The sequence below is a fragment of the Rhinoderma darwinii genome, chromosome 8, assembly GCF_050947455.1.
Source record: "Rhinoderma darwinii isolate aRhiDar2 chromosome 8, aRhiDar2.hap1, whole genome shotgun sequence".
NCBI lineage: Eukaryota > Metazoa > Chordata > Amphibia > Anura > Rhinodermatidae > Rhinoderma > Rhinoderma darwinii.
Genome location: NC_134694.1, coordinates 3,055,799 through 3,080,269, shown reverse-complemented (window position 1 = coordinate 3,080,269; position 24,471 = coordinate 3,055,799). Strand labels below are relative to the sequence as shown.

At 41.3% G+C, this 24,471-nt stretch overlaps 1 protein-coding gene across 5 annotated transcripts in view; it reads left to right on the top strand.

The window, feature by feature from the left end:
• Positions 1-24,471, top strand: part of RXRA (retinoid X receptor alpha) — a 168,238-nt gene that overhangs the window by 56,540 nt on the left and 87,227 nt on the right. For 4 of the 5 annotated variants that reach the window (XM_075834655.1, XM_075834656.1, XM_075834652.1 and 1 more), the window contains one exon: positions 9,918-9,959. The exons of the other annotated variant lie outside the window; for it this stretch is intronic. Coding sequence is in view for 2 of the 4 variants with exons in the window: in XM_075834652.1 (XP_075690767.1) it covers positions 9,918-9,959 (42 nt within the window). In the remaining 2 variants the exon portion in view is untranslated. The remainder of the gene's footprint in view (positions 1-9,917; positions 9,960-24,471) is intronic. 5 annotated transcript variants of the gene reach the window in all.

The window sequence follows — 24,471 nt, the reverse complement described above, 5'->3', positions numbered from 1 at the left end:
AAATTTCTCAGGATCTAGATGCTTGGTTAGGCCTCATGCACACGACCTTAATTTTCATCCATAATTACGGATGAAATTGCGGACCCATTCATTTCTATTGGCCACAGACACCTTTAGGGATATTTACCGATGTGTGTCCGTGCCCTAAAAATGATCCGCAAATTATAGGACATGCCTTTTTCTTGTCCGCAATTGCGGCACGGACTCCCCACTAAAGTCTATGGGCGCTTACGCAATTGCCGACGGCTATCTGTAGTCGTCCGATCCATACTTGCGGACAGCAAAATCCCTTACGGTCGTGTGCATGAGGCTTACCCCTATACTAGTGCTTGACAAATGCCAGGTAGTCAGTGTGCCTTACTTTTGTGTTTTCTATTGACGTCACAAGGGGTTAAGGTTTCCTTACACATTAGACAAAACTCCACTGAATCCCCTTATTTCCACGAGATTTTGTCAACTTTTGGCCACCTCTAGAAGGCCGGATCCTTTGCTGGCATCACATCGGCCCCTTGGTAAAATAGAAAGGTAACTTCAGGATTATGTGCAAAAGGAGACCCCTTCCTACTGCACCCGTGAAGACCCCTATAGCCGTGAAGCCGCTGCTATTTCCTTACAATGTGTTTTCCCCATAATTCTTCCTAATTTTTCTAGTATTTGACATTGCGCTAATCTACACAATCATCTGTGAGATCACTTTACCTGGCAAGAAAATTCCCCGGACCCACGCGGGCGTCACTCCGGCCTTCGTCAGAACATGACCCCTGCACCTGAAATCTTACAAGCAGATGGAAGATCAGACCGAGGCACTTTTTCCAAACAATCGGCAACTGAATCCCTTTCCAAATGAAGAACGTTGACGGCCACTTACCTCCGGAAAGATTATCCCTCTTACCGGGCGGCTGAATATTTCATGGGAGGGAATTAAAAATTAACGTGAGCGGCCCGGCTGTCATCGTGGGGAGAGAAAGGAGAGTGTGTCATGTTGCGCGGTTGTAGTTCCCTTTGTAATGAAGCCGTGTCATTTAGAAAATGACATGGCTGTTTAAAATGCTGTTCCGCGGCCCTCTTTAATTAAGGCAGAGACATAATACTAATCTGCTGTCATTAATGAATTTTTAACCGCAGCAGTGAGCGTTGACGGACGTAGGGGGCTCACGCTCGTAGGCAGGATTTAATTTTGGGAGTAATTAACCCTTTATCGAGTCAACGCTTCATCAACTCTTTTCAAGGTGGACTGTTTGACGCCACTGGCAATGCATAGGCTTCCTTTTAATCCGGCATCTAATAATCCAGAAAGTCTTGAAATACAGTACTTGTTTCCAGAGCTAAAGACATAGAGAACAATTTAGGAAATTCTTTTGATTAACCATTATGGATATATAAAAAAAATATACAATCGTACTAGGTTATGTAGTAACAGTTTATTCGGGGCTCCTGATTTCTCTACCCTTAATGGGGTTGTATAGGATTAGAAAAACATAGCTGCTTTCTTCCAAATACAACACCACACCTGTGCACAGGTTGTGTGTGGTATTGCAGCTCAGCCCCATTCACTTCAATGAAGAGCTGATGCAATACAACAAGCCAAAGATAGGTGGGGGAGCGGTTTCTGAAAGAAAGCAGCCATGTTTTTCTAACCCTTAACAACCCCTTTAAGGTACATATTTAGATGCAAATGCCCACCGGTACTGGTAGAACTGGCTGACTATCTTGGGCTTCGTTCACATATCCGTCGGGGCTCTATTCTGACGTTCCATCTGAGCTTTTTGTCAGAATTTAGCCCTGACTGAAGCAAAAGGAAACCATAAGTTTCCGTTTCCATCACCACTGATTTCAATGGTGACGGATCCGGTGCCGATGGTTTTCGTTTGTCTCAGTTGTGCAAGGGTTCTGTCGTTTTGACGGAATGAATACGGTAGTTGACTATGGTTTCCATTTGCTTCAGTTAGGGCTCTATTCAGACGGAACGTCAGAATAGAGCCCTGACGGATATGTGAAGCTTAATGTGTATGGGGGTCTCGCGACTTTCCTCCGACGGGTCTTCTAGACGAAGGATCGGGCATGCTGGTTTTCATCATGTCCGATCCTTTGTACCTGTGGGAGATAAATCGCTGAAAAAGGCGCCTGGTTGCGGCTTATTCTCTCCCCATTGAAATAAACATGCAGGTTTAGCCAGGCTGAGCTTGCGTGTTTATAGTGGAGCCGGGTGGAATAGATGTCAGCCGAACAAGCTATATCTAAAATGTACGGGCACCTCTTCTACTTTTATGTGATTGACCGATCATCCAGAATGTTTATTAATCCGCCATCTGTTATGTCCCATTGATGCTGGATTTTTTCCTAATATTGAATTGGCACTAGGAGTCTATCATGGCGTGGAGCTGCACTTCTGGATAAAGATATTTGCTCTTCTGCAGACTCCACCAGTTCCAGAAGGGGCGAGTGCAATGTATAATATACACGCTGTTTCCTTCACATATTGACCCTTTGTGCGCTGTGCTGCAACTTTAGACTTTGCATTTGCGCCCATTTATATTTTATATTGATTCTATGAGCAGATAAGGAGCCCTGCCTTAGGTAAAGCCAAGCCCTTCATTTAAGATGGTGCAGACGCTGGCCGATATGGTCTACAAAACGAAAAATTAAATGCAATACGATAAGTATAAAGTAGCTGCGCCATTACACCCGTCCTGTACCTTATCTGTCTCCTGGTTTCTGGATTGTAAAATTTATCTCGTACTTTCTTCATTGCTCAATTAGGTTTTTTATTTTGTTTTTACTGCAGTCGCTGCCCAGAACGAGTTACACCCTAAACCAGAAGTCATTATATTATTTTTTTTTTAGTAGTTAACCATTTTAGTCTACGTTCGTATTCACTAGAGTCATAAACGTCATCATTTCAGGGTTTTCTTCGAATACATTCGCTTTGGACGATTTGCTGCAGAAAATCTGCAGCAAAACGACTTTCACATATTGCAGAAAAAACCTGCAGCAGAATATTCTCCTCTATTCTGTCTCCAATAGGTGCTGGATTTACCCACAGGTCTAACTTTTGTCATTACAAAAAATATACATGGGGTCAGACCTGCGTCAAAATCGGCATAAATATTGGCACTGAATTTGCTGTTGATTTCTCCATAAGAAAAATCCATGCTATGGAGAGATACTCTTAGGCGGAATTCACACGACAGGGATTCCCGGCCGGGTGCCGGCCGTTCATAAATCGGCCGGCACCCGGCTGCATTAGGAATAATAGACCCCTAATGGGGCTATTCACACGACCGATTTTTTGACGGCCGGGAAAACCGCCCGTCAAAAAATAGGACATGCTCTATTTTCAGCCGGGTGCCCGGCCGCCCGGCTCCCATAGAAGTCTATGGGGCCGGGTAATACACGGCCATCACCGGAATGTGTTCCGAGTGATGGCCGGGTCTACCGTCGCTCGCGCACTCTCTCTCCTCCTCCTCACAGTGCAGAGTGCATGTGAGGAGGAGGATCTTTTATTGCTCGCTGTAGGAGTCGGAATCCCCAATCCCCGGCTGGGGATTGGGGATTCCGCTACAGGAGAAGTGGGTGACTACACTGTCCATATATGGACACAGCGAAGTCACTCACTTCTGCAGCGGAATCCCCGACTCTATGGCCGGGGATGCCGCTACAGGAGAAGTGAGTGACTACACTGTCCATATATGGACACAGCGAAGTGACTCACTTCTGCAGCGAAATCCCCGACTCTATGGCCGGGGATTCCGCTACAGGAGAAGTGAGTGACTACACTGTCCATATATGGACACAGCGAAGACACTCACTTCTGCAGCGGAATCCCCGACTCTATGGCCGGGGATTCCGCTACAGGAGAAGTGAGTGACTACACTGTCCATATATGGACACAGCGAAGTCACGCACTTCTGCAGCGGAATCCCCGACTCTATGGCCGGGGATGCTGCTACAGGAGAAGTGAGTGACTACACTGTCCATATATGGACACAGCGAAGTGACTCACTTCTGCAGCGGAATCCCCGACTCTATGGCCGGGGATTCCGCTACAGGAGAAGTGAGTGACTACACTGTCCATATATGAACACAGCGAAGTCACTCACTTCTGCAGCGAAATCCCCGACTCTATGGCCGGGGATTCCGCTACAGGAGAAGTGAGTGACTACACTGTCCATATATGGACACAGTGACGTCACTCACTTCTGAAGCGGAATTCCTGACCTATATGGACATTGAAGTCAGTGACTTCTCCTGGAAGGGGGGGGGGATGGGTGCAACATACAGGGGACTGTGTGGCATCACCTACAGGGGGCAGGGTGGCATCACCTACAGGGGGCAGGGTGGCATCACCTACAGGGGGCAGGGTGGCATCACCTACAGGTGGCAGGGTGGGTGGCATCACCTACAGGGGGCAGGGTGGCATCACCTACAGGGGGCAGGGTGGCATCACCTACAGGGGGCAGGGTGGCATCACCTACAGGTGGCAGGGTGGGTGGCATCACCTACAGGGGGCAGGGTGGGTGGCATCACCTACAGGAGGCTGGGTGGGTGGCATCGCCTACAGGGGGCAGGGTGGGTGGCATCGCCTACAGGGGGCAGGGTGGCATCGCCTACAGGGGGCTGTGTGGCATCGCCTACAGGGGGCTGTGTGGCATCGCCTACAGGGGGCTTGGTGGCATTACCTACAGGGGGCTGTGTGGCATCGCCTACAGGGGACTTGGTGGCATTACCTACAGGGGACTTGATGGCATTACCTACAGGGGGCTGCGTGGCATTACCTACAGGGGGCTGGGTGGCATCGCCTGCAGGGGGCTGTGTGGCATCGCCTGCAGGGGGCTGTGTGGCATCACCTACAGGGGGCTGGGTGGCATTACCTACCAGGGGGGCTGTGGCATTATCTACAAAGGGCTAAATTCATCCGATTTTAAAACGGACAGGGAAAAAAACTGATGCAAATCGGGTCCAAATCGGCCGGTAAAAACGGCAACTCGGCCCGGAACGGAATCGGAACGGATGCAAAACGGATGCAAACCGGCCGGGAAAATCGGCCAAAAACGGCCGATTTTCCCGGCCGACACTCGGACCCTGTCGTGTGAATGAGGCCTTAAAGGGGTTGTACAGAAATAGATACACACGGCTGTTTTCTTCCATTTTAATGGGAATTAGCCACTGACAGACCCCCGTGACAGCGACTTATATCCGACTGGAACAAAGAAAACCTACCAAAACCTTCTATTCCCCGACTTCTGTCATCGAGTGCGACTTGGGAGACCTCCATACACGTTAGAATTTATCAGTTTCTGCCGAGATTTATTTTGTATTGGCAACATATACGGTAACTAAACTTTTACAAATCTTTTGATAAGTCATAGTGACGTGTCAGAAGTTTTGATTGGTGAGGGTCACTTTGTTTAGACCCCCACCGATCAAAACTTGACATATCACAAGTTTTTAAAAAGTTTTACTTACCCTTTATGGCTCTGTCTACATTTGCATCAGATGGATCCGACTTGTGCTGTTCATTTAAATATTTACATTCAGCTATTCATATACTAATATATTTTTATTATATATTTGATGGCAGGAGCATAGAGAGACTATAGAGCGAGCACAACCGATGGTGGGAGACTTGGAATGTGGTGGGGTTGTCATAGAGTAGACGGCGCACAAGTCGCTATATACAATGATCTTACTTTTTAGCTGTGTGTGTGTGTGTGTGTGTATATATATATATTCTATCAGTGCATGCTTACACACAACGTAATGAGAAGGGGTTAATGCCCTGTTGTAATCCGCAGTGACTTGCCTTACAACAGCTCCTAATAACTGTTTATTTCACAAGCTTAATTGCTTTTCACCTATTAAATGATTCAACATGATTTGTGTCTGTGTGCCACAGGGGACTGTAGTGCCGCGCGAGAGCTATTCACAGACAGTGACATATTATTGGAGAACGCACTGATTGATGGCTTTTTTTAACGCGTAGAGTAGTAAAACAAAATTCATTTATCCAAGCAAAGCGTTTGTCACTTGTCTTTCAGAGCAGAAAACATCTCTTTAACAGGCGTATGACCCCAACGAAAGGGGAGTGCTCGATACGCAGAACAGGCAGATTAGCTGTTTATTTCAGAATTAAGGGCCAATTATAATTCATTAAGCCAAGAGGTATACAAAATTCTATTTATTGGCATGTGGGTTTTCATGTCCGCAAAATTTTATACCGCCCATAGTGAAGCTTTGAGACGAAAAATTTCCTTGTTACATTACAAAAAAAAGTTATGATATTTCCTCATTCTGAGCTCGGTCAACATATTTTTATAAATGATTCCGCTGGTTCAATTCATAAAGTTATTTAGATTGAAATGATTAAAAAATGAATACAATTCTTCTATATGTTCCCGAGAGCCATTCATTTTTGCTGGGAGGCAGCTTGCTGCATCAGAAACCTCCTTGTATTTCTTTATATGCACTTTGATATATGTTAAGCCCTGACCTCACTGTGCAAGGATATTTGGATAGATAGACTTGGATTAGTTATTAGCTTTACCCCATATGAGGAGGTAGACTGACACTGAGGTGAAGGTGAAAACGTATTTGCAGGATTGTTTATTTCAGCGCTTGCAAATATTACCTGCAAATGACCTGACCTAGCAGAGATGACTGTGTCCTTGTAAGATCTGCTATTCTAGTGCAAGGTACTGTGATGTCACTCAAGACTTTTGTTGCTGTGATTATCATTACATCAGCGAGGCCGCGTCTCCTATATCATTGCTTGTTTGTATTTTTTATATATAATCCATAAATCAGATGAATAGACTTATTCCTATCTGCAAATGTCTTATATGATTGCTCCTGGGTAACTTCTATTATTAGTGTAAAGCCGGCCACTGACATCCGACAACTGAACCGACTCCCCTATGTATATACCTGTATAGCATTGATTGTAGAGCAGGAGATCTCAGTGTGTGTACAGTGATGTGATCTACTGTATATAGGACAGTGAGTTATGTCTGCTGCTTTATACTACTATATCTGCTGATTTTGTTGTGACTTATGTATATGAACTCAACAGGTGGAACCGGTTTTTGTTGAGGGTAAGGGTATAGTCACACGCGGCAGGTTGGTTGCAAAAATCTGTTCTATAGATCTATACGTTTTTTGTTTTGCATGGGACAGTCCTAGAAATCTCTGCAACAAATCTGTCATGTGAATATACCTTAAGGGTGAATTCACACGTCACGGTCAAATTGCGGCTATTGCAAAATGTGAATTTGCTTAAACTGCTGTCATTGCTTAGTGCTGTATGAATGAATGTAAAAAAGACTGCAGCATGATGACTCTCCACACAAAGAGAGACAGGAACGCAGTGCTATCTGTGCCAACATAGATAGTTCTGCCTCCCTGTCTCTCCTATGTTGGCACAGGTAGTACTGCTTCCGTGTCTCTCATACGTTTGCATAGGTAGTACTGCATCCCCCGTCTCTCCTATGTTGGCAAAGGTAGTATTGCCTCCCTGCCTCTCCCTTTAAAATGACGTAGACCTAGATAGTTCTGCCTCCCTGTCTCTCCTGTGTCTACGTAATTTTACAGGGAGAGGCAGGGAGGCAATACTACCTTTGCCAACATAGGAGAGATGGGGATGCAGTACTACCTATGCAAACATATGAGAGACACGGAAGCAGTACTAACTGTGCCAACATAGGAGAGACAGGGAAGCAGTACTACCTGTGCCAACATAGGAGAGACAGGGAAGCAGTACTACCTGTGCCAACATAGGAGAGACAGGGAAGCAGTACTATGCCCACATTTGCAGAGACAGACAGGGAGGCAGAACTATATGTGCCAACATAGGGAAGACTGGGAGGATGTACTGTCTGTACCTATATCCTTTATAGAGAGAGGCAGCACTATATGTGCCTACATCATTTAGAGCAAAAGATCGGGAGGCAGTACTATCTATCCTTACATTCTTTACAGGGAAAGACCAGGAGGCAGTAATATCTGCACCTACATAATTTAGAGCAAGAGATCAGGAGGCAGTACTATCTGTACCTACATAATTTAGAGCAAGAGATCAGGAGGCAGTACTATCTGTACCTACATAATTTAGAGCAAGAGATCAGGAGGCAGTACTATCTGCACCTACATAATTTAGAGCAAGAGATCAGGAGGCAGTACTATCTGTACCTACATAATTTAGAGCAAGAGATCAGGAGGCAGTACTATCTGTACCTACATAATTTAGAGCAAGAGATCAGGAGGCAGTACTATCTGTACCTACATAATTTAGAGCAAGAGATCAGGAGGCAGTAATATCTGCACCTACATAATTTAGAGCAAGAGATCAGGAGGCAGTACTATCTGTACCTACATAATTTAGAGCAAGAGATCAGGAGGCAGTACTATCTGTACCTACATAATTTAGAGCAAGAGATCAGGAGGCAGTACTATCTGTACCTACATAATTTAGAGCAAGAGATCAGGAGGCAGTAATATCTGCACCTACATAATTTAGAGCAAGAGATCAGGAGGCAGTACTATCTGCACCTACATAATTTAGAGCAAGAGATCAGGAGGCAGTACTATCTGTACCTACATAATTTAGAGCAAGAGATCAGGAGGCAGTAATATCTGCACCTACATAATTTAGAGCAAGAGATCAGGAGGCAGTACTATCTGTACCTACATAATTTAGAGCAAGAGATCAGGAGGCAGTACTATCTGTACCTACATAATTTAGAGCAAGAGATCAGGAGGCAGTACTATCTGTACCTACATAATTTAGAGCAAGAGATCAGGAGGCAGTAATATCTGCACCTACATAATTTAGAGCAAGAGATCAGGAGGCAGTACTATCTGCACCTACATAATTTAGAGCAAGAGATCAGGAGGCAGTACTATCTGTACCTACATAATTTAGAGCAAGAGATCAGGAGGCAGTACTATCTGTACCCTACATTCTTTACAGGGAGAGATTTATTGGTCACCTTGCTATGCAACGTCACCCTGCCATTGTGAGTGCATAGTGAAGTGTGTGTGGTCGGGTATTTAATATATAGAAGAAGATGATGGCCGCAGTTTTTCAATTCTCTGTTCCCACATTGTGTTTTCCTGGCTATTTAATAGTTGTTTGATAACCGTTTGGATGTTTTCCTCATGCTGAATACTGTCTTCTACCTGTATGACAAGGACTTTCCACAAACAAGAACCTTATAGGATCCTTTTCTTTAGTGCTCCGGTTCCGCCCTGCGGTTTCCCTAGCAGCAACGTGTCCTATGTCTTCCAAGGGTCTATAAGCAGACTTTGGCCTCCGTTCAGGAATTCCCAATTATCTCCGGGCAATCTCAGCTTCCAGTGTGCACGGAACAAGTCTGCTTCTGTCTACCACATCTGGAAAATGTTACACTGGGGCGTGCTGGCTGTCGTCACAGGGAGACTGACAAGTCCCCTCCCCCACTAGCCCGCCATCGCTTTAACCCTTTTATCGGATAAAAAATTATTTGCTTGGCTAGAAATACAGTTCCTTAAAGTGAGATTTGTATAGAATTGTATTTATTTTTTATGCTTAATAATATAACAAAGTAGCATGTGCTAAATAAGAAAAAGTAACAAACTATTCAATTGTTGCAAAGTTCTGTATTTTGTCTTCTTCCATCACACGCTGAAGGTAATTTGGAGCTTCTTCAATTTTTAATTGATATGGTTTTGGGTAAGCTGGGTGACCACAAATATGGCCGCCTTTAAAGCTCCCATAGCGATTGTCAACCAGTTTTCCCAAAATCAAGGAAAGCAATTGTGTTTAGTTTATGCAGGGGTACATTGCAGCGCAGCTAGGCAGATTGGCTGTTCTGAACTGCATGGTTGTCACCTGGCTTCGTATATGTACTGATAATTTTTTTTGTTTTTGTCTTTTCTTTTAGAGGGAAAGTTCTGTGACTACCCTACCATTGTATCGTACAACGGTAGGCATAAGTGTTTTTGTATATTTTATATTCATGTGTTACTTCTATAGGGCCAAGCTGTACTCAGGATGTTTCCCCTTGCATTGTATGTATATATGATTCGTGTTAAGTGCTCCTTCCCCTCATTTTGAATGTTTTTATACTGTTTTGTAATGTTTTTGCCCACACGATGTGAGTGTTTTCCTTTTTTTGCCTAGTTTTTTTTCCATTACTGGCTGTCTCTGCCTTTCAGCTGATTAACACCCTCTTCTCACTTCTCTGTCTGCCCCGGCTGTGTCTGCTTTTCTCAGATTCGCTCACTCGCCTACACTTTGTTTTTCCTTATATTTTTCTTTATATCGGCCCTTTGGGATTTACGCCATAACTGGGACAGAAAAGACTGCAGGACTCCGGATGCAAAGAAGGTTCACGGACGACACCACGTCCAGTCTGCCTGGAGTGGTTGTCCCTTAGATAAAACACAATGAATGTTACTCAACCACATATTTGTAATAGAGGACCTGGGGGGTTGATGCAGTCACAACTACCCCATGATGGGAGCACGTGTTGGAAACTACAGAGAGCAAAACATCAAACACAAAAGCATAGATGTTTAATGCATTAAATATAAAAGGTCAGCGCCACTATCCTGACCATCTTCTCTGACTGCGTCCTACTTCATCCTGCTGGGTTTAACAAACTGATTACTACAGCAAATGGAACTTGGAGAGAGATTAAATACATGAGCTTATTTGCATGTTTTTTTCCCAGAATTCCCCGAGACAGCAGATGCATGGGGGGGGGGGGGGCGCAAGACGATCTGAGGGATTTTTGCACCTGTGTTTGGTATCTTCCCGGTTTTGCCAACATTCTAAAATTGTACAGTTGCTTGGTTACCAGACTGTTTTCGATGACTAAGCCAGGGTGGCAGCCATTTTTAGCTTGGCAACTGCCAAAAAGGTCTGAAAAGTATGACGAAGCAATGTGCTGAACATAAATAAATACATGTGAAGAATTGAAATGATTAACGGAGCAATTCCAGTCACAATCAATATGGAACTGGAATCTTTACTAAATCGCCTGACTAAGTGATTTACCAATCTCACATTTATAAAATGTCTATCACTCTTATCAAAACTCATGAAAATACCCCCTATGTCCAAGAATATAAGTAATTTAATACTGCCTCCTATATACAAGAATATAACTACTATAATACTGTCCCTATAAACAAGAATATAACTACTATAATACTGCCTCCTATATACAAGAATATAACTACTATAATACTGCCCCCTATATACAAGAATATAACTACTATAATACTGCCCCTATATACAAGAATATAACTACTATAATACTGCCTCCTATACATAAGAATATAACTACTATAATACTGCCTCCTATATACAAGAATATAACTACTATAATACTGCTCCTATATACAAGTATAGAACTACTATAATACTGCCCCCTATATACAAGAATATAACTACTATAATACTGCCCCTATATACAAGAATATAACTACTATAATACTGCCCCTATATACAAGAATATAATTACTATAATACTGCCCCTATATACAAGGATATAACTACTATAATACTGCCCCTATAAACAAGAATATAACTACTATAATACTGCCTCCTATATACAAGAATATAACTACTATAATACTGCCCCCTATATACAAGAATATAACTATAATACTGCCCCCTATATACAAGAATATAACTACTATAATACTGCCCCTATATACAAGAATATAACTACTATAATACTGCCCCTATATACAAGAATATAACTACTATAATACTGCCCATATATACAAGAATATAACTACTATAATACTGCCCATATATACAAGAATATAACTACTATAATACTGCCTCCTATATACAAGAATAGAACTACTATAATACTGCTCCCTATATACAAGAATATAACTCCTATAATACTGCCCCCTATATACAAGAATAGAACTACTATAATACTGCTCCCTATATACAAGAATATAACTCCTATAATACTGCTCCCTATATACAAGAATATAACTACTGTAATACTGCCTCCTATATACAAGAATATAACTACTATAATACTGCCCCTATATACAAGAATATAACTACTATAATACTGCCCCCTATATACAAGAATATAACTACTATAATACTGCTCCCTATATACAAGAATATAACTACTATAATACTGCCCCTATATACAAGAATATAACTACTATAATACTGCCCCCTATATACAAGAATATAACTACTATAATACTGCCCCTATATACAAGAATATAACTACTATAATACTGCCCCTATATACAAGAATATAACTACTATAATACTGCCCATATATACAAGAATATAACTACTATAATACTGCCTCCTATATACAAGAATAGAACTACTATAATACTGCTCCTATATACAAGTATAGAACTACTATAATACTGCCCCCTATATACCAGAATATAACTACTGTAATACTGCCTCCTATATACAAGAATATAACTACTATAATACTGCCCCTATATACAAGAATATAACTACTATAATACTGCCCCCTGTATACAAGAATATAACTACTATAATACTGCCTCCTATATACAAGAATATAACTACTATAATACTGTCCCTATAAACAAGAATATAACTACTATAATACTGCCTCCTATATACAAGAATATAACTACTATAATACTGCCTCCTATATACAAGAATATAACTACTATAATACTGCTCCTATATACAAGTATAGAACTACTATAATACTGCCCCCTATATACAAGAATATAACTACTATAATACTGCCCCTATATACAAGAATATAACTACTATAATACTGCCTCCTATGCATAAGAATATAACTACTATAATACTGCCCCCTATATACAAGAATATAACTACTATAATACTGCCCCTATATACAAGAATATAATTACTATAATACTGCCTCCTATATACAAGAATATAACTACTATAATACTGCTCCTATATACAAGTATAGAACTACTATAATACTGCCCCCTATATACCAGAATATAACTACTGTAATACTGCCTCCTATATACAAGAATATAACTACTATAATACTGCCCCTATATACAAGAATATAACTACTATAATACTGCCCCCTGTATACAAGAATATAACTACTATAATACTGCCCCTATATACAAGAATATAACTACTATAATACTGCCCCCTATATACAAGAATATAACTACTATAATACTGCTCCCTATATACAAGAATATAACTACTATAATACTGCTCCTATATACAAGAATATAACTCCTATAATACTGCCCCCTATATACAAGAATATAACTAATATAATACTGCTCCCTATATACAAGAATATAACTCCTATAATACTGCCCCCTATATACAAGAATATAACTAATATAATACTGCCCCCTATATACAAGAATATAACTAATATAATACTGCTCCCTATATACAAGAATATAACTCCTATAATACTGCTCCCTATATACAAGAATATAACTACTATAATACTGCCCCTATATACAAGTATAGAACTACTATAATACTGCCCCCTATATACCAGAATATAACTACTGTAATACTGCCTCCTATATACAAGAATATAACTACTATAATACTGCCCCTATATACAAGAATATAACTACTATAATACTGCCCCCTGTATACAAGAATATAACTACTATAATACTGCCCCTATATACAAGAATATAACTACTATAATACTGCCCCCTATATACAAGAATATAACTACTATGATACTGCTCCCTATATACAAGAATATAACTACTATAATACTGCTCCTATATACAAGAATATAACTACTATAATACTGCCCCTATATACAAGAATATAACTCCTATAATACTGCCCCCTATATACAAGAATATAACTAATATAATACTGCTCCCTATATACAAGAATATAACTCCTATAATACTGCCCCCTATATACAAGAATATAACGAATATAATACTGCTCCCTATATACAAGAATATAACTAATATAATACTGCTCCCTATATACAAGAATATAACTAATATAATACTGCTCCCTATATACAAGAATATAACTCCTATAATACTGCTCCCTATATACAAGAATATAACTACTATAATACTGCCCCTATATACAAGTATAGAACTACTATAATACTGCCCCCTATATACCAGAATATAACTACTGTAATACTGCCTCCTATATACAAGAATATAACTACTATAATACTGCCCCTATATACAAGAATATAACTACTATAATACTGCCCCCTGTATACAAGAATATAACTACTATAATACTGCCCCTATATACAAGAATATAACTACTATAATACTGCCCCCTATATACAAGAATATAACTACTATGATACTGCTCCCTATATACAAGAATATAACTACTATAATACTGCTCCTATATACAAGAATATAACTACTATAATACTGCCCCTATATACAAGAATACAACTACTATAATACTGCCCCTATATACAAGAATATAACTCCTATAATACTGCCCCCTATATACAAGAATATAACTAATATAATACTGCTCCCTATATACAAGAATATAACTCCTATAATACTGCCCCTATATACAAGAATACAACTACTATAATACTGCCCCTATATACAAGAATATAACTCCTATAATACTGCCCCCTATATACAAGAATATAACGAATATAATACTGCTCCCTATATACAAGAATATAACTAATATAATACTGCTCCCTATATACAAGAATATAACTAATATAATACTGCTCCCTATATACAAGAATATAACTCCTATAATACTGCTCCCTATATACAAGAATATAACTCCTATAATACTGCTCCCTATATACAAGAATATAACTACTATAATACTGCCCCTATATACAAGAATATAACTACTATAATACTGCCCCTATATACAAGAATATAACTACTATAATACTGCCCCTATATACAAGAATATAACTACTATAATACTGCCCCTATATACAAGAATATAACTACTATAATACTGCCCCCTATATACAAGAATATAACTACTATAATACTGCCCCCTATATACAAGAATATAACTACTATAATACTGCCCCCTATATACAAGAATATAACTACTATAATACTGCTCCTATATACAAGACTATAACTACTATAATACTGCCCCCTATATACAAGAATATAACTACTATAATACTGCTCCTATATACAAGAATATAACTACTATAATACTGCCCCTATATACAAGAATATAACTACTATAATACTGCCCCCTATATACAAGAATATAACTACTATAATACTGCCCCTATATACAAGAATATAACTACTATAATACTGCTCCCTATATACAAGAATATAACTACTATAATACTGCCCCCTATATACAAGAATATAACTACTATAATACTGCCCCTATATACAAGAATATAACTACTATAATACTGCCCCTATATACAAGAATTCTGCGGCGGATCTGCCCAAAATGCAGTAAATTGATGCGGACTAGCTGCTGCGGACTGCGGTAAAAGTGCTTCCCTTCTCTCTATCAGTGCAGGATAGAGAGAAGGGACAGCACTTTCCCTAGTGAAAGTAAAAGAATTTCATACTTACTGGCCGTTGTCTTGGTGACGCATCCCTCTTTCGGCATCCAGCGCGACCTCCCTAGATGACGCGGCAGTCCATGTGACCGCTGCAGCCTGTGATTGGCTGCAGCCGTCACTTAGACTGAAACGTCATCCTGGGAAGCCGGACTGGAGACAGAAGCAGGGAGTTCTCGGTAAGTATGAACTTCTATTTTTTTTACAGGTTGCTGTATATTGGGATCGGTAGTCACTGTCCAGGGTGCAGAAACAGTTACTGCCGATCGCTTAACTCTTTCAGCACCCTGGACAGTGACTATTTACTGACGTCTCCTAGCAACGCTCCCGTAAGCAAGACTCATCCGCAGCACACATAACATGTGCATGACATCTGCGGACTTCATTGCGGAATTTAGAATCTTCATTGAAGTCAATGGAGAACTTCCGCAATGAGTCCGCAACCAGTCCGCCACTGGTCCGCAACATCCATTGTATGCTGCGGACACCAAATTCCGCACCGCAGCCTATGCTCCGCAGCGGAAATTTCAGCCACGTCTAAACGAAGCCTACTAAAAAGAAGTGGAAGGCAATGGAGAAACGGCTCCACTGCGGATTAACGCTGCGGAGTGTCCGCAGCGGAATTCAAGAGCAGTTCCGCCACGTGGGGCTTTGCCCTAATACTGCCCTTATATACAAGAATATAACTACTATAATACTGCTCCTATATACAAGAATATAACTACTATAATACCGCCCCCTATACACAAGAATATAACTACTATAATACTGCCCCTATATACAAGAATATAACTACTATAATACTGCCCCCTATATACAAGAATATAACTACTATAATACTGCTACTATATACAAGAATATAACTACTATAATACTGCCCCCTATATACAAGAATATAACTACTATAATACTGCTCCTATATACAAGAATATAACTACTATAATACCGCCCCCTATATACAAGAATATAACTACTATAATACTGCTCCTATATACAAGAATATAACTACTATAATACTGCTCCTATATACAAGAATATAACTACTATAATACTGCTCCTATATACAAGAATATAACTGCTATAATACTGCTCCTATGTACAAGACTATAACTACTATAATACTGCTCCTATATACAAGAATATAACTACTATAATACTGGCCCCTATATACAAGAATATAACTACTATAATACTGCCCCCTATATACAAGAATATAATTACTATAATACTGCTCCTATATACAAGAATATAACTACTATAATACTGGCCCCTATATACAAGAATATAACTACTATAATACTGCTCCTATATACAAGAATATAACTACTATAATACTGGCCCCTATATACAAGAATATAACTACTATAATACTGCCCCCTATATACAAGAATATAACTCCTATAATACTGCCCCCTATATACAAGAATATAACTACTAGAATACTGCTCCTATATACAAGAATATAACTACTATAATACTGCCCCTATATACAAGAATATAACTACTATAATTCTGCCCCCTATATACAAGAATATAACTACTATAATACTGCCCCTATATACAAGAATATAACTACTATAATACTGTCTCCTATATACAAGAATATAACTCCTATAATACTGCTCCCTATATACAAGAATATAACTACTATAATACTGCTCCTATATACAAGAATATAACTACTATAATACTGCCCCCTATATACAAGAATATAACTACTATAATACTGCTCCCTATATACAAGAATATAACTACTAGAATACTGCTCCTATATACAAGAATATAACTACTATAATACTGCCTCCTATATACAAGAATATAACTACTATAATACTGCCCCCTATATACAAGAATATAACTACTATAATTCTGCCCCCTATGGACAAGAATATGTATCTGGAGCAGAATGTTTGCAGAAATCTAATCTAATAGAGAAGTTTTCGGGGCCTATACAGAAATCGGATCTTTACAATGTGAAGCTTCTTTCCACTTTGTGGTTGGCTTGTTCAGCTGTTGCCTCTGTGTAGATCTTTACCTTTGTATAAGTGGGTATTTGCTGACCCTCTGGCCTGCAGCCCCCTCCGTAAATCTCCAGAGGTGTGAGATGGGCCGTTCCTCTGTGTTGGAGACACAAGTCTTGCACGCTCAGGTTCATAGTTAATGAGCTGTGACCTCTGATGGCTGATCCTGTGATGGCGGGTGATTTGTGTTCTTGCAGGGTCAGAATTCAGCGGGTCACATCCTCCCCCTCGCTGCTGCTGCTGCTGAGCGTGTCACACTGTATTACAGGTTTGTCTGCTGTCAGATACACATCACTGCTCTTAAACTTGCCCTTCACTCCCGGCCGGCTATAGCTCCGTGTTTAGGCACCAGAAACTTTTCTTGCTAACTTTTCTATATTTTCATATACAAAGAATGCCAAAAAGTATTCACCCCCCCCCTTCCTTCTTTTCACTTCCATGTTTTTCTGTGAATCATCGTGGATTTAATAAGGTTTTGATCAACAGGAAAAATAAACTTTTTAATAATAGAAAAGAAAAATACATTTTTAAATGTTATAATTTTAAAACAGAATAATTGAATGCAAAACTATTCACCCCCATTAAATAAGTATAAGGATTTCTGGATTTCACTGCCTCACACTGGGATTTCTCGTCTAGTAATTTTCTCTACTCATTTATTAGACCCTATTCACACTACCTTCGTGGCTTCCATTCTTGAAGGGGCTTTCAGAGTTATTAAAAAAATTGGCCAAGGTGGGATGCATTACTCGCCTCAAAGATCCCCGGCGTTCCAGCGCTGCCGCTTCGGTCCTCCTGTTTATTGAGATGGCTGCTGCGATGACATGCTTACCCACATGATCGCCGCAATCACTCGTCTCAGTACGGCACAGGATCGCTGAGGCCAGTGATTGGCTGCAACCATCACATGGGTATACGGGCACATCGCCTATGCAACCATCTCAATAAACGGTGGCTCGGAGGACCGTACTGGCGGAGCTGGATCACCGGGGATCTGTGCGGTGACAAATGGCTTTTTTATTTTTTTATGCTTCTCTCCTACCTCGGCTAATTTTTTGAATAAGTCGTAAATCTCCTTTAACGTCACCATGACTGATACATTTGCAAACGCACGACTGACTTCTAATCGGGTCTTGTTGGGTTTCCTTTGGGTTTTCTGCCCTTTTCCACAGATAGACTAATACTGCAGACTGCGCAATTGTTGCAGTAAAAAAAACAAAGAAACGAAACCTATCGAAACATAGAGCCAATGTGAACAGAGTCCATGTCTTGCAGAGTTTCTGGCTTTTCTCCATTCCAAACCAAAAGAAGGAGTGGAGAGATCACGTCCTTGCGGCCAGATTATAAGGAGGGCACATGCAATTTACCCTCCCCCACTTTGGGGACCTAGAAGGCCTGCACCACCCGCACTGCGGTGAAGAGGGTCAAACGCATGCGCCGCCGCCTCTATTATATGTGGCTGTGATAGGGGGTGACATGCGGTCTGGGTCCCGGAGGTGGAATTATTTGCCATGGGGTCTTCACTAACCATAATCCGTCCCTGCCTACATCACCCATATCAACTTGATTTTGGTGCTTTTTACGATCATCTATGTGGAGACGCTTGGAATTGAGTCACCGATAAGATTGTAATTCAGTTAGAGGAGTTTACCGGGATACAGGAATCGTTTACTGGAAATGGGCGGCCGGCCGGCTCCAGCAGAAAATCGTGAACATGTGTTGCCTATGGATCACGCGGCCTGGAGTCTGAATTAGATAAATATCTTAATGGCTCTTCATTGGTAAATCCTTTGATACTAAACTTTTCAACCTAAAGATCTTTCATCCCCAGAATCCTGTGGTCTGTGAGGTTTGCAGAACGAGAGGCTTATGACCACGATTGCTCAAGATGATCTACGTCTCTTCTACAGAAAAAAACCTTTCATGAGATTTAGAAATGTAGATGTCCGATTCATCGCGGGCTTTAATTCCATACTTCCTCCTCTAATATCCCTGTAACGTCCTTAGTGCCAGGTTCCCCATAACATTACAACTACGTAACACTTTAACACGTTACTTTATATCTATATACTTGCCTGGGGTTCAGTTAGGCGATGTTCACATCTGCGTATTGGTTTCCGTTTATAACGTGACATAGCGCTGGATCGGTCATACGACCGATACCACCAGCGCCCGACGGGCCATGTTGACTTAGAATGAGGCCCATCAGGTTCTGTCCTGGTGTCTGTCGTTTTGACGGGAAGAAAAGCGATGCATGCTGCGTTTATTCTTTCTGTGAAATATGACTGGAGTCTCCGACGCATATGTGAGCAGTTTCATCTTACCGTTAGTTATTCTTTGAACTACTCTACCTATGTAAAATTCATAGCATTATTCATCCTGAGTCATGAGAAGAATACCAGCATTACAGTGAAGACTGACACGTAGGCTTTGTTCACATTCGAATTCTGTCTTTGGTTGTTGTGCTCGGTCATTGGAGCAGAAAAACGGAAGAGTCGGATCTGTCGCATGATGAAATTGACTTTAATAGGTTCCGTTGGGTTTTCGTCACAGTTGCGTCATTTTTTGGAATATATAGCACAGGGGACAGCAAGGGGATAAAAACAACCAAATGCAATGTATTTCGTTTTTGTTTTTGGTGTGCAGACTTTTATAAGTGGTAAGTTCTACATTTTCCTCCGTCGTTCGCATAAAGGGTTGCGCTATTTTCGTCAGAAGCCGTAGAGCAGCTAATGATTTTATAAGCAGGATGTTCTTACAGAAATCCATCCACTCGAGTGGGAAGGAATAGGCCTGGAGAGGTGCTTTCAGAAAGGATGTCCCCAAAATAGCCTGTCTGGAAGCAGCAAACCGGGAACAAGAGCCGGAGGCTACTGGACGGCGTTCAGGGAGCTGCGACGCTGTGTATTTAGAAAGTGATTGTGACGTCGGTGGACATATTGACTCGTGTTTGCGTGAGAGCCGACCAACTTGGAAATAAACAAACGCGGCCTGTCCTGGACACTCGTTCTCTCCCCCCGCAGACGCAGGATGTGTTCAGGGGCTGCGATTATGTAAAGCTGTGAAATTGGATTTTATCTGTGGAAACATTCCTTTCCCCCAGTCATGGGAGGGTTATATTTACACTGAGGTAAAATGAACTTGTCCAAGGCAATGACCTACATTTCTCTATAATTATAAGGCTAGAGTTCCTCTGAGAGTTAATAAACAATTCATTAGCGGCCATATTGTTTCCGTTGCAGCTAATGATTTCTGTATGCGGGGACGGTGGAATAGAGAAAGACGACTATTGTACTGTAAACATAGAAGTGGGAGAGGCAGAAGAGGCGATGTGTTGTATTGTGGGATCTGTGATGTTAAAAGATTAGGGACTGCGGAGGACTGTCGGCGGCCTTTTTGGGTGAACTTACAAGAATTGCGTTACCGGTATGCTGTCGACAAGTGTCATCACTGTGTGTTTGCTGTCCGGTATATTGGCTAAATGGTTCTAAGGGCCACCCGTCGGCTGAGCACACACAGGTCATAGTATCAGCAAGGACTAGATATGCCCATACCCATTGGAAAAGTCAACCAAACCCGGCAATTTCGGCAGGACCGGCTATCCAATGTATGAGGTCCCCAAATGGTAAATGTCGGGGGAAAGAAAGACTGGGCCTATTGGATTTCTACCTGCCCGATCTTCTGTTCTCGCCGGATAGGTGATCTGGCAGCTGCTTATTCCCCCTCTTCCTATTGAAATAAACACGCACGCTCGGCCGAGCCCAACTTGCATGTTTATGGAGGAATCGGGAGAAACAGTCGGCCGACAGGGATCTACAGGCTATGGCCCACTGTTAGGTTATTTATGATAGCCACGATTTTACTGCTAGTGAGGTTGTTAATGCTGAACCTCCTACAACCCGTTGTTGTTAAACCTCCTGGGGGCCTAACAGTTATTGATTCAGTTTCCAAAAATAGCGATTTTCTAACTTTTCTCATTGATATTAAAGTTATCTGACAACTTGACTGAAGGCTTTTTGTTTTGGGCTCCCATGAAATAAGTGTTTTTTATGGTTCAATAGTTTTTATTAGAATTTTCAAGTATAACAAAAAGGATCATGATCAATAATCACATAACATCATATGCATATAACGAAAGTTTACATTGCATTTTTTCATCTTCGTGTACATACAATATGTTTGTTTGGAGTGTGACAATTGATCAACCGAACAAATGCCAATCCGGCATATTCAAAACAAATACAACAAGTACAACATTAATAATAACTTAACCGGTGAATAAGTGTTTTTTAATCCCCTACTTCTTACTATACAAGCCACCTTACATGGCGATTAACTGGGGAAGACATTTTATGTTGCACAGTGGACTTCCTGCCCAGAATGATTCTTGTGCTATCATCCACATGAACAAGGGACACATTCAGACGCCGGACAAAGTTAAATCTTCATTTATCCGGCATGTTTCAATTCATAAAGCTTGTCTTTGTGCCGCATCTGAACTTCAAAGTCCACAAATCACTCTGGGCAGGAAGTCCACTGTGCAACATAAAATGTCTTCCCCCAGTAACCGCCATGTAAGGTGACTTGTGTAGTAAAAAGTCTATTGACCCTAAATTATTATTAGTCAGTGACTTACATAAAAGAGGGGATCCCATAGGACAGGACAGAGGTTTTTTTTTCCCCTCAATGACACTTGGGCCTGTTCTTCACCCCGTTGTTTCCTATCAATGCGGTTTCTCTTTATGGGGGTGCCCTGTAGCAAAAAGGGATGAGGCCAACGAGGGTCCCCTCTCTCCAAGGGCCCAGAAGCATGGGTTGCCCCTATGGTCTGAACACCCTTGTTACTAGTGAAATATTACTATGCAAATGTCGGCCATTTTTGGGTAGACTGTAGACCTTTCTGTATACATGCTGCTTTTATCTTGACATTGTGTATATTGTTTGGGCTAGTCTGTAAGTCCGATTGTCCTTGTTGATGTTTACATCGTGACGGGACGTCTGGGGCCTTCTTTATCTTTTTGCTTTTAGTCTTTTTTAATCTGGATACCACAGAGTTTCTTCTGCAGTTCTCTGAAGTCCTGAGCCTGCCTATGGGCTGTACTTTGTCAAGGGGAAGGCAATTGACAGGCTGTTTCTTGTAAATGAGTCCCGGCAGGCGCAGATCCACCGCTGCTTGGGACGTCGTCTTAATCGCAGCCCCCGTCTTGCGGTGGGCGTTGTTACGTGTATTCCACATACGGTCTGTGATCAGGACTAGTCCGGGAAGGTTGAGTTCCTTTATTTTGCTGTGTACTATTAAAGGATTACCAGCCTTGAGGCCTGTTAAGAGGCTCACACAGATTTACATCCTTTTACAGAAAGACTCATTAAAGCGCTGGCAGAGGGCCTTGATTTGTGCAATAATTTCCCCTGACTGTTGTATCCCAGGCTTCCCGCAGGGTAGTCGAGTGTGTGTCTCTTCATTTCGGAGCCACAGACTCTTGCAAGTCTATCAGTCCTTCAGCGTCCCTTAAAGGAAAACTGTCCTCGATGCATGTTTAATATGCCATAAAATGGTGCCTGATCTAAGGCAAGATACGCTTATTACTTTGTTTTTCATTTGCATAAATCCTCCAGTCTGTGACCAAACTAAATAATTAAACGGAAAGCGTCAGATTAGACTCGGCAGCCATTCTGTAACCATTGTGGGATCGCAAAACGCACAAAACCGCTGTCTCAAAAAGTCTCCTATTCAGGAGCAAGGCTTCGGTCCGACGTTCCTACTTATTCCTCCGTTCTCTGAATGCAGCCAGCAGTGGAAATAAAAGAAGTGGCGGCGTCCAGGGGCGTGTATATCTAGTCTGTAGGTGGCTACACTATTTGACCAAAAGTATGTGGACCCCTGACCATCACACCTATACGAGCTTGGCCCTTAATATGAAGTTGGGCTTCTTTTGCGGGACAATATCCTCCACTCTTCCACAAGATTTTAAGGTGTCTGTGGGAATTTGAGCCCGTTTATGATGTCAGGCGCTGATGTTTGGGGGAAAAGGTATGGCAGGTTACAATTCTTCCCAAAGCTGTTGGTTGGGGTTGAGGTTACGGCTCTCTGCAGGTCACTCAAGTTCCTCCACAGCAAACTCGTCACCCTGTGCACAGGGGCGCAATCATGCTAGAACAGGAAAGGGATGAATCCCAAATTGTAAGTGACAATTGCGTAAAAGGGGCCGAACCATGAAATACACCCCAGACCATTATCAAATATTGAGTGTCCACATATATTTGGACATATAGTCTATGCCTCGTCAGCATAACCACTTTTCAAAATCCAACCTGTACAATACCTGTTGGGCAGTTTCCATAAACATTAGATTGTCAGCAAATTATTAGGAAAACATCTTCACAAATCGAGTACATGTATACATTATAATATCTACTATGGATTAGGGGAGAAATTGAATGACCCTAGACTTAAGATACCCATGTGCTTTATATAGCTGTCGGCCAAACACTCGTTTAGTAAGTCGCTGCAGCCATGGTGGTACAAAGGATCGGGTGTGTAATCCAACATGCCTGATCCTCCTTTCCACCCAACACCTGCCATAGTGGGAAAGTCAAGACACCCCCATACACATTAAATAGTAGTCCTGCCCTACAGAAATTAGTGGGTTTGGCTGGCTTTATATGGGAATAGAATGAAAACCCCCATTCTTTACACTGCAGGCTGCATCCAGAGAACTAGAAAATCCAGTGTAAAAAGAAAATCTAGGATCCCTTTAGTGATTCTGTGGCATCTTCTGTGTAGCCCCCAGCCCATTGTTAGCAGCGTATTTGTGGCCTGTGACCGGTCCGTCCGTTCCCTTACTTCATGTATCAGTCATTGCTCTGTCTGCTCCAGCTGTTTTTACTGACCTGGCACGGCGTTT